Genomic DNA, 18,197 nt, shown 5'->3' with positions numbered 1-18,197 from the left:
CTTAGACTGGGCTGCCTTAAAAAAGCGTCGGCCCAGCCTGAGGCCCCTTAGTGACCGCCGTAAAAAGGCATATGGGTGGTCACTAAGGGGTTGTCCGGGTTCAGAGCTGATCCCGGACATACCCAGAATTTTAACCCAGGCAGCTTCCTGTTATCAGCGCAGGGAAAAGATATTTTATTGAGTTCCAGTGACGTACCGGGCTCTCCATAGGGACTGCTAGGCGGAAGCTTCTGTCCAGCAGTGAGCCCGATGACATCACTGGCTCTGATAGGCAGGCTTTAGTGCTGCCCTAGCCTGTAGCCCCCGCCCAGCAGTGTGTTGTTATAAACAGAAAAAGCCCTTGCCCTGCGCAATTCAGTTCAGGGCAATGGAGAGCATCGAAGCATGAAATGCTCCGATGCTCATAACAGGGGGCTGCCTGAACCCGGACAACCGCTTTAAGCTGCAGTTTTCATTGGTACCATTTTGGGCTACATAAGATATTTTGATCCCTTTACTTCCAAATTGTAGGAGGCGAGATGAACTAGAACACAGCAATTCTGGCATTGTTTTTAAGGCATTTTTTAACGATGTTCACCATGTGGTATAAGTGACATTACCTTTATTCTGTGGGTCAGTACAGTCATGTCAAAATAAAATGTATATATCGGTTGTTTATTTTTATCTTTTATTTCACAATAAAAACATTAAAAACAAACTGTGTCACTGAATTCAAAGACCTAAAACTTTTTCTTTGCTGAATGAGTTTTTTTTTCTTAGGTCAGCAGTATCTGATAAGTGGGGGTCAGACTCCGAGAACCCCTGCCGATCAGATGTTTGAGTAGACACCAGTGCTCCTGTGAGCGATGTGGCCTTCACCGTGATTACCAGGCACAGTGCCATACATTGTACAGCAGCTGAGCTTGGTATTGCACTCAGTCCCATTCACTGAGCTGCACCTGGACCACATAACAGATGAACGCGATGTCACTGGCCTAGGAAAAGCTGCAAGAAGGCCGCGGCACTCACAGGAGAACCAGTGCCTGCTCAAACAGCTAATGGTCAGGAGTCTCAGGTGTCGGACCCCCACCAATCTGATATTGATGACCTATCCAGAGGATTCAAATCTCAGAAAACCCATTTAACGGTGAACTGTAAAATGATGATAATTAGAATTACAATAACCTGAACAAGCCTCCCCAACTTTAAGAAAAAGTCACAAACATTGAACTAAGTCCCTATTGTTATGGACCATCTATGAATTCCTGAACATTCGGAAACCCTGCTTCTAAGGAATTAATAGTCGAGATGGGAATAACCCTTTAAAAAAGTAAAAAAAAAAAATGTATAAGTCTCTTACCAAAAGAGCCATAGGGATCATCAGATGCTTCAATAACTATGATAGCTTCTGTTATGTCTCCTACAAATGCTCCCCCCGTCGTCTCATTTAACAATATGACGCGGAATGACTCTTCCACTTCAGGGTTGATGTCATTGATGATATATATTGGCACCGCTTTGCTTGTTTCTCCTTCAAGTAAAACTACATCTGATGAAGCTACACTGTAATCTTCACCTGACCGATTCAATAAAATAAAATTAGTATAAAATGTTACAGCGATGAACACATCATAAATAACTCATGTCTCATGGAGTATGACAACATATAATGTACTTGCATAGCTCAGATTATTTTATTCAAACATGTCCTTCCTTACTGTTCCTCTTGGTTCACATGTCCTGAAAAACATGATTTTGCAATATTGTGTCATGAGATCTCTATCCCATATGTATCTATGTCTGGGCACCCAGTGGTTGTGTTGTGGCTTGCAGCCTGTCAAGGATTTTGCTAGCATATCGCAACATCGCACTGAATTGGTTTCCTTTACCTAAACTTTTAAATCACTTTATTAAAAACTATTCTAAATGACATAAAATAATTTTTGTATTATACTTCTTTTTTTTTTACATTTTAATAATACTTTTGGTACTTACAGATTCCGCAGTCAGACCACAGTGAACGTTGTACAGACAGGCATACATCACTGCTCGTGCCTGTGCCAGACTGTGCCAACTCCACTCTGCTAAAGTGGAGCAAGCGCAGGCAGGAGCAGCGATGTGCTCTGCTAAAAGCCTTGCATACCACATCGGTACAGGGTCTCCTGCCTGTACATCATTTACTGCAGCGCCATAATGGAGTCCATACACCAGTACATGTCAGCAGTTTATGACTGTACAGACTCCAAATCACTATAGGCACCTATTTCACAAGGAAAACTATGAGGTGGGAGTCCAACACCCGGGACCCTTGCCGATCATCTGTTTGAGAAGGCATTGATACTCTAGTGAGCGCCGTGGTCTTCTCCGTGCTCACCAAGCACAGAGCAGGACATTGCACAGAGGCTGTGCTGGTTATCGCAGCTCAGCTCCATTCACTTCTATGGGGCTGAGCTGCGCCTAGACCATGTGACCGATGACCGTGACGTCACTCAGCCTAGGGAAAGCAGCGAGAAGGCCATGGCACTACTGGGAGTGCTGCTGCCATTTCAGACAGCTGATCAGCAGGGGTCCCAGGTTTTGGACCCCCACTAATCAGATACTGATGCCCTAGAGGATAAGTCATCAGTATTTAAAGGGGTTTTCCGGGATTTAAATATTGATGACCTATCTTCAGGTGGAAAAAGTGGGAAAAAAACACTTTAAAACTTGAAACTGAATTCAATTTGGTTCCGAGGTTCGGAGCGCAGCCTTTTCTTCAACCAGCTAATCGGCGGGGGTATTGGACCTCCACCAGTCTGATATTGATGACCTATCCTGAGGATAGATCATCAATATTAAAATCCTGGAAAAACCCTAAATAAGTCTTGGACAACCCCCTAACTAAACATAGCAATTTTTCTCACGATCTAGCAAGAGACATAACAATGTTTCCACGCTATTTTCATCTTTTTTTTCACAATTATTACTACAAATGCTACAGTAAATGTTATTTTCAAGGAAATGCATGGTCCTATTTTTAAGATGGCAATGATGTAAAATTTGTATGGGGCAATAATGATTTTCCTTTGATGGAGGATACTAAAGGAAAGAAGGGTCACGCATGTTGGGTTTCAACATGCTTGGTCCTTTCATTCTGAAGAGATGAAGCCACCCATTAAAAACACATGCACGTTTGGCCAAGGATGCACATGTATGGTGGGGTCAGGAGGAGTAGCTGACAGCTGAACAAGTGTTTGTCCAACAGCTATCTGTGGTGTATGGCCAATATTAAATGTAGGACTGAAACAAATCACCCCTAAAAGCACGTAAAAGCCCCTTTTACATTTGTCAATGATCAGGGCAATTATCAGGAAGGAACATTTCTAGGAAGTCTTGTTCCTAGTAACTGCGGAACGGATGCGGACCCAGAACAACGAACGTGTTAATAACCCTGTTATTCTTGGGCTGGCTGTGGAGTAACAAGCACGACGCTGACAAAGTGGTCAAGGACAAGGAGGACATAAAATATTTGCTGAATGAAGAAAACCCTTTTGGAGATATTATAGTGAATGAATGCAAAATGTTAGCAGAATCAAATCAGGTTGGACGTACCGGCTGTAGCTGTTATTGGCACTGCTTTAAATTTCACAGAGACATCAGCAAACATCCCGCCAGTTCTAGTGACGTTAATTATTGGCCCAACATAACTTTCCGCAATGCGCACAGAGGTGGTAGAAAGCTGAAGGACTCCAAATGCATCATCACTGGCATTTATAATGACATGTGCGACCGTGTCACTTTTCGATCCAAGGCGGGGGGAATTAAGCACTGAAGGAAAGAATGAGCACTATTTTAGCACTATTAACGTATCTTACTCACATATTCCGCAGCACTTTACAGACATTATCATCATGCTGTCCCCAGTGGAGCTTACAATCTATGTTCTCTATCAGTATGTCTTTTGGAGTGTGGGAGGAAACTGGAGTACTCAAAGGAAACCCATGCAAACATAGGTAATAAATACAGATGTTCCATGCAGATGGTGTCCTCCTTGGTTGGAATCAAACCTAGGACCCCAGTGCCGCAAGACACCAGTGCTGACCAATGGCGGCAATCAGTTTAGGGGTGTGGTGCATTAATTTAGATTTAGAATGGGATTAGGGGTCTGAATAATTTTAAGGGCGTGGTCTGAGGTCTGAATGAGTTTGTGTGTCTAGTCTAGGGTCTGAATGAGTTTAGGGATCTCATCTGAGATCTGAATAAGTTAAAGGGGTTGTCTCATCAAATTGTTACTAAGGTGAGATGATACTAAACCCCGATCACAAGGTGGCCAGGAACAGCACAGCGGGTCGGTGCTACACTGTTTCTGTAGATTCCGTTGCAGTGCATGGGGGCTGCAGAAACAGCATAGCACAGCAAGCTATGCTCTTTCCGAGTTAGGGAAACAGTATAGCTTGCTGTGCTATGCTGTTTTTGTAGCCCATGCACTACACTGGGAGCTACTGAAACAGAGCAGCACCGGCCCACTGTGCTGTTTCCAAGCTGTCTGGTGGTCAGGGGTTAGTCTCATTTTGCCTTACTAGCAGCGAGTTGAGACAACTACTTTAAGGGTTATGAGGTTTTAATTAATTTGGAGTCTAGTCTGAATTCATTTAGGTTACTAATTTAGGGTTTGGTTTCCCTGCTAACATATAATAACTATTGACGCAAATAGTTCAAAAAAGTTTATGAAATGTTAACAAGATGACAACTTTACCATTGGACCGTCACCTGACCATTTGTATACTAGTTACAGAAAGTAGTCCGGATCTAATGAATAATAAAACATATGCAAAGGTTTATAGCATACAGTTGCAAGAAAAAGTATGTGAACCCTTTGGAATGATATGGATTTCTGCACAAATTGATCATAAAATGTGATCTGATCTTCATCTAAGTCACAACAATAGACAATCGCAGTCTGCTTAAACTAATAACACACAAAGAATTAAATGTTACCATTTTTTTATTGAACACACCATGTAAACATTCACAGTGCAGGTGGAAAAAGTATGTGAACCCCTAGACTAATGACATCAACAAGAGCTAATTGGAGTAAGGTGTCAGCTAACTGGAGTCCAATCAATGAGATGAGATTGGAGGTGTTGGTTACAGCTGCCCTCCCCTATAAAAAACACACACAAGTTCTGGGTTTGCTTTTCACAAGAAGCATTGCCTGATATGAATTATGCCTCACACAAAAGAGCTCTCAGAAGACCTACGATTAAGAATTGCTGACTTGCATAAAGCTGGAAAGGGTTATAAAAGTATCTCCAAAAGCCTTGCTGTTCATCAGTCCCGGTAAGACAAATTGTCTATAAATGGAGAAAGTTCAGCACTTCTGCTACTCTCCCTAGGAGTGGCCATCCTGTAAAGATGACTGCAAGAGCACAGCGCAAACTGCTCAATGAGGTGAAGAAGAATCCTAGAGTGTCAGCTAAAGACTTACAAAAGTATCTGGCATATGCTAACATCCCTGTTAGTGAATCTACGATACGTAAAACACTAAACAAGAATGGATTTCATGGGAGGATAACACAGAGGAAGCCACTGCTGTCCAAAAAAAACATTGCTGCATGTTTACAGTTTGCACAAGAGCACCGGGATGTTCCACAGCAGTACTGGCAAAATATTCTGTGGACAGATGAAACCAAAGTTGAGTTGTTTGGAAGAAACACACAACACTATGTGTGGAGAAAAAGAGGCACAGCACACCAACATCAAAACTTCATCCCAACTGTGAAGTATGGTGGTGGGGGCATCATGGTTTGGGGATGCTTTGCTGCGTCAGGGCCTGGACGGATTGCTATCATCAAAGGAAAAATGAATTTCCAAGTTTATAAATACATTTTGCAGGAGAACTTAAAGCCATCTGTCCACCAGCTGAAGCTCAACAGAAGATTGGTGTTGCAACAGGACAACGACCCAAAGCATAGAAGTAAATCAAAAACAGAATGGCTTAAACAGAAGAAAATACGCCTTCTGGAGTGGCCCAGTCAGAGTCCTGACCTCAACCCGATTGAGATGCTGTGGCATGACCTCAAGAAAGCGATTCACACCAGACATCCCAAGAATATTGCTGAACTGAAACTGTTCTGTAAAGAGGAATGGTCAAGAATTACTCCTGACCATTGTGCACGTCTGATCTCTGAACTACAGGAAACGTTTGGTTGAAGTTATTGCTGCCAAAGGAGGTTCAACCAGTTATTAAATCCAAGGGTTCACAAACTTTTTCCACCTGCACTGTGAATGTTTACATGGTGTGTTCAATAAAAACATGGTAACAGTTAATTCTTTGTGTGTTATTAGTTTAAGCAGACTGTGATTGTCTATTGTTGTGACTTAGATGAAGATCAGATCACATTTTATGACCAATTTGTGCAGAAATCCATATCATTCCAAAGGGTTCACATACTTTTTCTTGCAACTGTATATGAAAATATAGCTTACCAGGGCGACTTTGCATTTTTTCTACTAATGTGACATTGAATAATTCAACAAATAGGGACTCTGATCTCTCTGGATCATTGTCATCCAAAATTGGGAGAAAGATCTTGACTTCACTGATATTTGATGTAAAAAGAACACTTCCATAGATGGGCCAGTAGTCTTTCCATTGAGTGGCTCTTGCAATATTCGGTGGGAAAAATGAAAATGTTTCAGAGTCCATAATAGTTTGATAGGAAACCATGACCGATCCCATCAGTCCACTTAATCGTTTTACTGTTAATGAAACATTGAGATTTTTTTCCTCAACTTTCATGGGCCGATTAAGTTCGGAAAATATAAAAAGACCATATGGGTCATCATTGGCAAAAATGGTAAGTGAAGCACTGGTAAAATTCCCCAGTCGTCCACTGGAAACATTAGTGATTACAATGGAAAATTCTTTATCCAGTTCCGGAACATCATCAGGAGACACAAAAACTGTAATATTTGCATCCATTTGTCCTATTTGAAATGTTACATTTCCAGATGTAAAAGCCAAGTCTCCAAATAGGTCAGATTCTATTCTCCAAAACAGAAACACCAAAGACAAGGCACCGCGATGACGTAAAACCTATGAAAAGCAGATACATTAATAAACATTTGATGTTCATTATTCTTTCCACCACTTAGCCCACACAGTTAATTAAATGTGAAATAAATTCAGATATGGAAATCATGTGAATAGGATCATTCAGATTTGCAGGTCATTCATCTACTGTAATATACAATACATGAATCAAGATGTATAAATGTTCTCTTTAAAAATAAACTTGACTCCTCTTCTGGGATTCAGAAAATGTGTTTCAGGAAATTATCCCCTTTTTCTAAAGAACTCTCCCAGAAAATCCAAAAAGGGTTAGAAAATATGACATGAGGATCTACACTGGATATACAATTCAAATTCTGCTCTGGTGTAATGAGATCCAAAATGCCAGATGCATTCGCAGAAATGTGTGTTTGGTTAAGTAATTTATGAATTATCCTCTTGAGGGAGACACTTTGCACTTGCCTGAAATGAAACAGCGCTGTATCCAGATTCGGGCTCAGTTGCGTTCATGAACAAAGAATCTCGTCTGAATTCAAACACACCATGAGCATCATCAGAGTCTTCAATGACCACAATTATGTGCGAGGCAATACCTAGGCTAGCTGTTCAAATAACAGCCATTAAGATAGAAATACTAAGGTTAGCATGGTGCAGCAAAGAAGGTGCCCTCTGACTAGATGTGATAGTAAAATATTAATTAGCAGCATGATTGAAATATATACTAGCTACTACATTTTACACTAAAAACAAGTTATACGTGTTATAAATCATTCATGAGTTTAATAATTATATAATTTTTTTATTTGCATCTTTAAGTGGAATAACAATTTAACTAAGATATTCTTTAAATGTGTTTTTCTCCCTCGTTGTTAACCCAAAGATATACACTGTACTTAGAAAAATTCTAAATTCCTTATACATTCACCTTCTTCAGTAGACCATCAAGTTAGCTTACATAAATGTCACGCTATTATTATGTACATCCCATATGGATATAACCACACGGAATAACCAAACTGTATTAAAATTTTGTATTTCTAGAGCTTTTTATATATTCCTGGAGGTCTACTTCAAGAAGCTCCCTGATGCCAAAGCCATAACTCCTGTTTTTCCAGCCCATATACTGCTCTTCAGTAAAATGTGTACAGTATATTCTTTAACCACTTCCAGACCAGGCCATCTACCCCCCTTCCTGTCCAAGCCTAATTTGGCAAACCTGTGTCACTTTATTTGGGAATAACTTTGGAATGCTTTTACTTTGGAAAATTCACTTTTCACTCTTTGAATCTCACTGCTTTGAATCTCTCTGTTTTTAAGACATATAAATTAACATGCAACATATGTCTACTTTATGTCGGCCTCATTTTGGTAATGTTAGAAGGAGCTTAAATAATAAAAAAAAAACACACATAAATTACCCCATTTTAGAAGCTACACCCCTTAAACTATTATAAAATGATTTTAGAAATGTTGTTAACCCTTTAGGTATACCACAGGCATTAAAGCACAATGGAGGTGAAATTTTAGAATGTAACTTATTTTTGCAGATTTTACATTTCAATCCATTTTTTCCTGTAACACATTAAGGGTTAACAGCAACACAAACCTCAATATTTATTAACCTGATTCTGCAGTTTACAGAAACACTCCATATGTGGTTGTAAACTGCTGTATGGGCACATTGCAGGGCGCAGAAGGAAAGGAGCACCATATGGTTTTTGAAGGGCAGATTTTGCTGGAATGGTCTTTGAGTGCCATGTTGCGTATGAAGAGACCCTGATGTATCCATACAGTGAAAACACCCAAAAAGTGACCATACCTGTATTTTGGAAACTACCACCCAAGGACTTTTTAAGGAGGGTAGTGAGCAGTTTGACCCAATAGGCATTTTATAGAATTTATAACAATTTTTTTTAACAAGAAAATTGTGCTTTAGGCCCAAACTTTCTTTTTCACAAGGGATAACAGGAGAATATCACCCACAATGTCTTACTCATTTTCTCCTGAATACAGTAACACCCTATTTGTGGTTGTAAACTGTTTGGGGTAACACCAGGTCTCAGAAGGGAAGGAGCGTAATCTGGATTTTGTAACATGGAATTTGCTGAAATGGTTTTTAAGACTCATAACATTTTCATTTTTTGTTGACTGACCTGTGTGAGGGCTTATTTTTTGTGGGACAAGCTATAATTTGTATTGCCACCATTTTGGGGTACATTTAGTTTTTTTCTTCGCCTTTTATCTCATTTCTTTGGAGGTGAGGTGGACAAAAATTAAAATTTTGTTAGTGTTTTCTATTTTAACTTTTTAGGAGGTTCACCATGCAGTGTATATGGTAACTGGGGATACCAAAGTGAAATCGTTTTTGTCATGTTTTAAGACTTTTGCACAATAAAATCTATTTTTATTAAAAATCTTTAATCTTTGCATCACCATAACATAACAAACATCCATAACATTTTTATTTTTCTGCCAAAGTAGATTTGTGAGGGCTTTTCTGCAGACTGTAAAGGACAGACTGCATTTTTTATCAGTACCATTTTAGGGTAGATAAGACTTTCTGACGACTTAATATTATGATTTTTTGGGAAGCGAGGTGCCAAAAAAAGCTGTTTTGGTGCAATTTTTATTTATGGTTTTATGGCATCCACCTGATGAGGTAGATGTGATATGTGATATTTTTATAGAGCCAGTCATTACGGACGTAGCAACACCAAATTTGTCTATTTTTTTTAAATGTTTTGCACAATAAGAACATTTTGTGTTGCCATTTTCTTAGAGTCATATTTTTTACTTTTCTGCCTATGGTCTTATGTGAAGACTCGTTTTTTTTGTTGGATGAAGTTATGTTTTCATTGGTATCATTTTGGGGTATAAAAGACTTTTTGATGACTTGATATAGTTTTTTGGGAGGCAAGGAAACAAAAAAGACTTTTTTGGCATAATTAAAAAAATAATAATTATGGCGTTTACCTGAAAGGGTAGCTCATGTGATAGTTTTATAGAGCTGGTCGTTAAAGACACGGCAATACCAAATATATATATATATATATATATATATATATATATATATATTTTTTTTTAAAGAATCATGTTTCTGTTTTGCCATTTTCCTAGAGCTATATTTGTTTTAATTCTTCTTGTGATCTTGTGATCTTGTGTAAGGGCTTGTTTTTTGCAGGATGAGGTGACATTTTGATTGGTACCATTTTGGGGTACATACAACTTTTTTTGATTGCTTGATATTATGTATTTTGGGAGGTGACTAAAAAACTGTTGTATTGGCATAATTTTATTTTATTTTTTTACAGAATTCACCTGATGGGAAAGCTAATGTGATATTTTATATAGAGCCATTTGATGCTGTTATTTTTTTTTCTATTTTTAAAGATTTTAAAATGACTTAATTGTGGAAAAGGGTGCTTTTTTACATGTGAAACTTTATTTATAAAATAGTTCTTTATTTTATTTTTTTATTTTACACTTTGTGTCCCCCATAAGGTCAAACAAGACCACTCGGGGACTTTTCAATAATTTTTTTTTTACTGCTCATTTCTATGTCAGCCCCAGTTACAGGGGGAATACAACCCCCAGAGAGGCCGTACAGTGCAATACAACATTTTACAGCCTCACTACAGGACTGATCTTGGTCTCAGGAAGACACGGCAGCTCCTGCAGTCTCATGGCAGATCGCTTCCTCAGCTGTATACACAGCGCTCATCCAGCGATCTATAAGGCAGGGACACAGAGGAACAGTCCCTGCCTTCTATGTGGGCTCCCTGCTCAGCAGCTGCAATCCCTGAATGGACGTTTCAGAAAGTCCATTCAGAGAGCAGTCCCGCCCGCTAGGACGTTTATAGTCTATGGGCAATCAGGAACTGGTTAACGATATGCTGCTAATCCTAGAACTAGGGCCCTCACGGTTCCAGCAAGTTTTCTTGTCTAGTTCTATGATCGCTCAAATGCAGATATAAGTAATCATAAACATGTAAAAGAAGAACTGCATGGTGACCGAAATATTTATTGATATACTAATGTATATGGGGGTGTGTGCTCATCTGGCAGACAGCTATTCCACTCTGACTCCCTCATATCGATGCCCATTGGGCTCAGCCGTGAGGGGAGAGGGGAATAAGTCAATGCCATACTCTGACAGCAGCTTATGTCTCACAGGGAATAAAGAATTAGGCATTAGGCATACCTGAACCTTCACAACTCCACATTAGATGGTTGGTGGGTCCCGTCAAAATCAGCGTTTTTGACTTATATATCTAATGTGGGTCCCTTAATGTATGGGGAGGTTAATTCTTTGCAATAATTCCAAGGGTTAATTTTGTAAACACACAGTAGATAAAGGTATGAAATGACATTACACTGCTTTACTCCAGTAGAAAGGACTGAGCGTGAAGTGCTTACCCCTTTGCTGTACAGCTGGAAGGAACAGCTCCAGTTCACCATCACCACTACCAAACGCATCGTCCCTAAAGAGTTCAGCCACTTCAGGAAGAGACACACAGAAGACACATATATACATACACATATAAGAGATAGACAGGACACTGATAGCACAAATACTAGCAAGCAGAACAGAGGATGAAACTTTACATTAAACTGATAGGTTTCAACAGTAGAGTAAGTGAAAGGTTACCGCAGAATAACCTTACTGAGGCCTGACATTAAGGACCTGAAGGATTACGTCTTCATTAATGAAAAGAAGGTGAGGTGTTGTACTATACATAGAAATATCATGATAACTTAGCAGCAGGGGCAGATTGGCCATAGACCTTACAGGGAAATTTCCCGGTGGGCCGATGCCCATGGGGGCTGCCTGAGCCCTCCTCACAGCCTTCCAGTGGAAGTTTTTTGGGATACATTTTGTGCTGCTGGTAGTATTTTGTGATGGACTGTCGTATTTGGCTCTGTTGGGGTGGAATAATGTGCCACAATATGGTATTGCTGGCCCTGCCTTCCATCAATTTGCACCCAACTACAAAATGGGGCCACTTTTAGTATTTTTTCCAGGGCCACTTTAAGTTCCCAGTCCACCCCTGCTTAGAGGTTATGAAAATGGTAAAAGGGGTGACAGCATCGGAATGAGTGACGTAAAACAGCCTTTATTCCAATATAGCAATATTTTAATCCAAACAGGGGTATTTCTCAGCAATGCACTTGAGAAAGGCCCAGGTGTGGGCTGAAACGTAGCTACATATGTTGGAAGAATAAAGGCTCTTTTACTTCACCCATTCACAAGCTGTCGCTTCTTCTACTATGTTGTGCTTGATGTCCATTATGGATTCCTGGACTGATGGCACTGTATGCTTTAATCCCCTAAGGGATATACAATGTGTGTGCTGTGGACTTTTATACAAAGTGTATGCTCTGAGGAAGCAGACTGAATCAGGGGTTTCTATAAATGAATGGCTAGAGATGGACAAATTTCTTAAAATTCTATTCAGTCCTATTCAGACGATTTGGCTGTCCAATTCAATTTGGGTCCAACTCCAAATAAATTCAATACAAATCGATAGAGACCTTTTCAAGAAATTAGGAAACTCTCTTTCTCTCTATTTTATCCAGTGAGAACTTGTTTTTCCCTGTGTGCCTTGCAGCTTCAGCAGCCCTACTGATGACTGCCCTACCTGACATGGAGTAATGCATTTCTCTGTTGAAGTGTCCTGGTCAATTGACAATGCATTCCATTTGAGATATATAACAAGGACTAGTTTTTGCCAGTTCTGAGATGGTGCAATAACTAACATTTAGGAATACAAATAGCATGCAGCTGCAAGAGCATATGTACCACAAAGCGAGGCATCTCATACGGCTGCTATGGGGCTCTAGAAGAGAGGAGCCCAGGCCAGGTTGCCTCCAACCCTTATTTTAATGGGTGCGGAGAAGCTGTGCATGGAGGTTTAAGGCCACCTGCACACATTGAGTTATATGTGTGTCTTTTTTTCTGTGCGGATTCCTATGCGGGAAAGCCGCAGCGTAGTACAGTACCAGTAAAGTGTATGAGAATAAACAAATCTCATGTACACATTGCAGATTTTTTTTCCCTGCAGAAAATGACCTGCCATGTAGATTTACAAATCTGCAGCATGTCAATTATGTTTGGTTTTAGGTTTTATCTGCTGATTTCACCCTTGTCAAATGAAGGGTGAGATCTGCGGCAAAACCAAATCTAATCCGCACCAAAAACACTATTAGAAATTGCGGATTTTGGTGCAGATATGGTGCAAAAAGCAGATAAACCCGCATGTAAATTTGTGTGGATCTTATGTGAGCCCATCCGCACTCGTATACAGGTGGCCTAAAGGCTCCATAAAGGGGCAATAACCTAAGAATCAGTGAAAGGAGATGAGTGCCGAACAATGGTTGATCACATGGATTCACTTGATGTTAATATATCTTAAAATAAATAGGCCAAATCAGAGACAAAATGTATCAAATGTAGACATGTGAAAATGTGAAGAAAACAGGTTTCAGCATTTTTGACAAATGAATAAAGGAACACTTACCTCCAGCATCAGCATTCCACAGCTGAACTTTAAAGGATTTGGCCAGTTCAGGTACAACATTATCAGTGATGTTAACATAAATGTATTTATATCGCTCTCCAGGCTGGAATTCCAAAAAATCAGCTGTTTCCTTAAAGTACAAAAATAGTGAACACACGTGTGAGCTGGCTACTCGTTCCTGGACCATGCATGCAGGATATATCACTCCACACTAGTCACCTGATAGTCCTGTGGACTGAATGCAGTCATTGGAGATGTCCTATATTCAACTCTTACATGGCCCAAAAGTCCTTGAGCTCGTACCACCAGCAGCTTAACTTGTCCTACTTCCTCCTTGACTTTTATAGAGGGAACAGATTTTGAGGGAATGGTCATGTTATCACCTGGTCTTGGAGGAGGGTCCACAGAGAACTGAAGTAATCCTGTATAAAACACATATCAACCATCAAGCTGCTGTTGTAACAGTGCCCTACATACGTGTGCCATTTAGATAACTGATGTCTTTTGTTGTGTTCAATGCAAGTAGAGGCCATTGCCATGACAAAGTGTTTTCGTCCCTCTCTCTTACTGCATTTATTGTAAAAATAAAAGGTGCAGACATCATAGTATACTGACAGTCCTTTGTATTATGTTTGCATGTTAAATTCAGTTTGCAAGACTGCAAGGTCAGACTACACAGAGCTTGTTTGTCGTCTGTTGCCATAGTTATAGACTGCTGGCATAGGCGCTGTAAAAATTCTAATTATACAGCATTGCTATAGGTGTCATACTGTGAATGTTTTGGGAAAGGGTGACTGTTGGTAGAATATGCGGACAGATAATAGATCAAAAAACACAAAAAGGCATTTTAAAGCAATTCCCACAACTATTTCACAGGCATTTGGCATTTCTCATAAAATGCTACTGAGATTAACATGTTAAATGTCTAATGCAGGAGAATCTGAACATTTAGGGGGTCATTTATGAGTAGATATATGGCAATTTTCGGCGTATCTCTGTCGCATATTCAGTCGCAAGAGGGATTTGCAGCTGAATCTGTGACTTCTCCCCCATCCACGCCACGTACGCCAGCTCTAAAGAAGGGGTGGTGGCGTGGGCAGGGAAGGGAGCGGGCCGGCCTGTCTCATTTATAATTTTCTACGCCTGTTTTAGGCGTAGAAAATTATCTATATCTATGCCAGAAAGGGAGCTGGCATAGATTTAGGCCGGCAGTGGATGCGCCTAAGTTATGTAGAGGCTGGCGCCTCTACACAACTTAGGCGCATCAGGAACCAGTGCAGAGTTATTAAGACCGGCATCTAAAACACTGGTCTTAATCAATTACCCCATTAATCCTTATATACATTTGCAAATACATTTACTTTACAAACAATGCGAAATATCTTGAGTGCTGATGCTGATATTAGAAGTAACCAAGAACATAGGTGCTATCTACATGTGTATACTTTGTCTTAACATTTTGTGATCATTCATACAGAACAATACACCCATTTCATCACAGTACTCTCTTACCATAAGGGTGATCACTAGCATTAATTCTAATATCTTCTGATTTCTTATTGGGATCTATGCTGGCTCCGCTGGTAGGAGTAGACCCAGGTATCCCATCACCAGATATGGCATGTGTGAGAGTCACTCGAAAATTCTCCATGAGTTCTGGGATATCATCATCTAGAACATCCAGATTTAACACCTGTTACAAACAAATTGCAAATAAATAAGTATATACATTAATATGTGGTCAGAAAATAGTGCTGCTCCATGTGTACAAAAAAAAAATCAGCTTGCTACTGAGAGAGGGACATCAGGAAAGGGGCTTATAGTAATTTTTAGACAATTTTAGGTCTTGATAACTTTTTGTGATTAATAAAATCTCTTTCCCTCTCCTCTCTCTCTCTCTGTCCAATGGGCAAAAGGTCTGAGAGTGAAATAACAGCAGTGATACCTCACCAATCATTGATCACAATTTCCATAAAGTTGAAATCAGCAGGGATCAGGTAAGCATGGAAAGGTAGCAGCAGGGGATTGGTGAGGTGAATATTTTTAGCCTACTCTGAGCCTTCTGGACAACCCTTTTAATTTATACAGTTATACATCTCTGGGGCATATGTTTGGTGACACTTGTTCCTGTTTCACATAGCCTAGCCTGTAGCCATTAATCATGTACAGAAGAAATAAATAAAAAAGTTGACCAGCCAACAATGATGAAAAGAAAAAGGGGTTAGGCTTTTTGGTACGGAAATTGCCTTAAAGAATATATTGTATAATTTGTAACAGCAGAACTGGTCACCTTCTTTAGGCAAAGGTACCATAAAGCCTCCAACATACTGTACACATGAGACCACACTGCCAATTTAGTGCCTGATTTAATGTGTTCTTCTAAGCAATCACTTCAAGTATTTATACATATATATTATTACCTTTGATCTCTGAGATGGTAGAAAAGTGATATTTCCACTGCTTGTACTGAAGTCAACTACTGGGCCATCAGATTCTGTCTGACTAATGCTGTAGAAGAGATAAACAGTGTCCAGTGCTCCTCGTGTGCGTTCCACAACACATGAGATGGTAGACCCCTCCTCTGAAGACTAAAAACATAACAAGACATCCAATATATTTTGGCACCATTAACGATTATAAATGCAGAGTTGTGTTTCATGGCTTTCTTTTCTCACCTGAGGAATACATGGTCCAGTAAAGCCGAACAAGCCATTGGCATTATCACTTTTTAGGATCCTTATTAAGGCTGTTGTGTTCTCATCTGGAATTCTTGCTCCACCAAACACAGACACCAGTTTTAGCATGAAGACTTCTTCTCCTTCTTCCTCATTGTCATCCTTGGCAGACACAACAAATGACTTATGTATTTCTCCCTGTCTGTATTCCAAATAGCCAGATATTGGGTGTAGATCACTTCTGGCTGGAGTGCCATGAAGTTCAGTAATCTCTGCTCGAGAAAGTCGTTGTTCATATATTCTCACATCTTGGAGAAAGCCGGTGTATCTGCTGCCTCCTTTTACTCCTGCACCAATACGCAATGTTCCTGGACCTAGAATACAAAACAACTTGGTTTAAGTAACTTTCTTATACTGTGTATCTGTGAATATGAACTGAGAGTTTTTACACAAAATGTTCTTCAAAACAGTATTTTTGCTATGTCAAAAGGATAGATTTTTATATTTTTTTTTTATCATTTTAGACAAAGATGCCCAGTGACCTTACTTTACCAAAAGCTAAATTTTCTCATGCTCCCATGATTTCTCTTTAATGTAAATTCTAAAGTAAATTTTTCTGTTGTGTGACCATTACTACAGGACGTTTCTGTCAATGATCATTTTCTATTACTCCTTTTAATACCCAGCCAATTTTTATTTTTTTGGTTTCAATCCCCCCTCACTTTTCTGTTCACATAGATATCTTGGGGAAACTTGTATTTTTCAATGACCTCATTTCATTTACAATGTCTTGCATAAAAAAATGGGAACAAACTTATGTGGGGTGAAACTGGAAAAAAATTCTGCAGGTCAGTACAATTACAGTGATATTAAAATTATAAGGGGTCTTCTGGGTGTTTAATATTGATCACCTAGCCTCGAGATAGGTTATCAATATCAGATCAGCAGGGGTCCAACACCCAGCATCCTTGCCGATTAGCTGTTTAAAGAGGTTGTGGCTCACGTTTCCTCGCAGGTTAACAGGCTCTTAAAGGGGTTCTCCTATGAAGAGTATTGTTTATAGTTAAATCCAGCCCTTAATTAATCTGCAGATTAATTAATTACATCTGCAGATATTCCAGAAATAATGTTAGTATAGCTCCATCTGCTGTTTCTTATGAACAGATGCTGAGCAAGTGATAGGAGGGTGAGACAGGTTTACTGAATGTACTCGCTCAGCATCTCCCCAGAGAAGCAGCTGACTTACCACACTAGGAATCCCTCCACAAACCCTAAAAAGCAAGACTGGGCATGTGGGTCCACTTTGGAGGTAGCCACAGGAAGGCTATTCAACAAAAACAGCATGTGACTCTATACTAAACATTGTTCCTCGAATCTTTTTTAATTTAAATCTTTAATATAAATATTTTGTAATATAAAAATATTTATAACTATGAGTTGGATTTAGCTATAAACAATATTCTTCGTGGAACTACTCCTTTAGCTAGTTTAACAGAAGTTTACATGATTTGAGCTCCTAGTCTGTGGAATACAAATTATATTGTTTATATATGGGCAGCACGTGGCTCAGTGGTTAGTTAGCATTGGTGCCTAGGTTCGAATCTGACCAAGGACAACAGCTGCATGGAGTTTGTATGTTCTCCCCGTATTTGTGTGGATTTCCTCCGGGTTCTCTGGTTTCCTCCCAAACTCCAAAGACATACTGATAGGGACCTTAGATTGTGAGCCCCGTTGGGGATAGTTGGAAGCTAATGTCTGTAAAGCGCTGCGTAATATAGTAGCGCTATATAAGTGCATAAAATAAATAAATATATGGTATGGTAATATCTTGTTTTGGCCAAAAAATGCATCAAAATCTATACCATTTAAGCCTGATCTCAAAGAGGATCTGTCAGCTCTCCTGACATGTTGAACAACTTATTGAGCCGATCCACTATTAGGCTCTATTCACACGTCCGCAAAACGGACCCA

At 39.6% G+C, this 18,197-nt stretch overlaps 1 protein-coding gene across 1 annotated transcript in view; it reads right to left on the bottom strand.

The window, feature by feature from the left end:
• ADGRV1 (adhesion G protein-coupled receptor V1) overlaps positions 1-18,197 on the bottom strand; it is a 574,752-nt gene that overhangs the window by 392,450 nt on the left and 164,105 nt on the right. The window contains exons 22-31 of the mRNA XM_040419646.1: positions 16,227-16,600; positions 15,972-16,139; positions 15,064-15,244; positions 13,771-13,973; positions 13,552-13,681; positions 11,450-11,530; positions 7,496-7,635; positions 6,448-7,057; positions 3,571-3,786; positions 1,340-1,555 (exon numbers count right to left, since the gene is read on the bottom strand). Coding sequence (XP_040275580.1) covers positions 1,340-1,555; positions 3,571-3,786; positions 6,448-7,057; positions 7,496-7,635; positions 11,450-11,530; positions 13,552-13,681; positions 13,771-13,973; positions 15,064-15,244; positions 15,972-16,139; positions 16,227-16,600 — 2,319 coding nt within the window. The remainder of the gene's footprint in view (positions 1-1,339; positions 1,556-3,570; positions 3,787-6,447; positions 7,058-7,495; positions 7,636-11,449; positions 11,531-13,551; positions 13,682-13,770; positions 13,974-15,063; positions 15,245-15,971; positions 16,140-16,226; positions 16,601-18,197) is intronic.

This window comes from Bufo bufo, chromosome 2, assembly GCF_905171765.1.
Source record: "Bufo bufo chromosome 2, aBufBuf1.1, whole genome shotgun sequence".
Classification (NCBI taxonomy): Eukaryota; Metazoa; Chordata; class Amphibia; order Anura; family Bufonidae; genus Bufo; species Bufo bufo.
The sequence above is the reverse complement of the archived record's forward strand: the minus strand, read 5'-3'. Positions and strand labels throughout refer to the sequence as shown.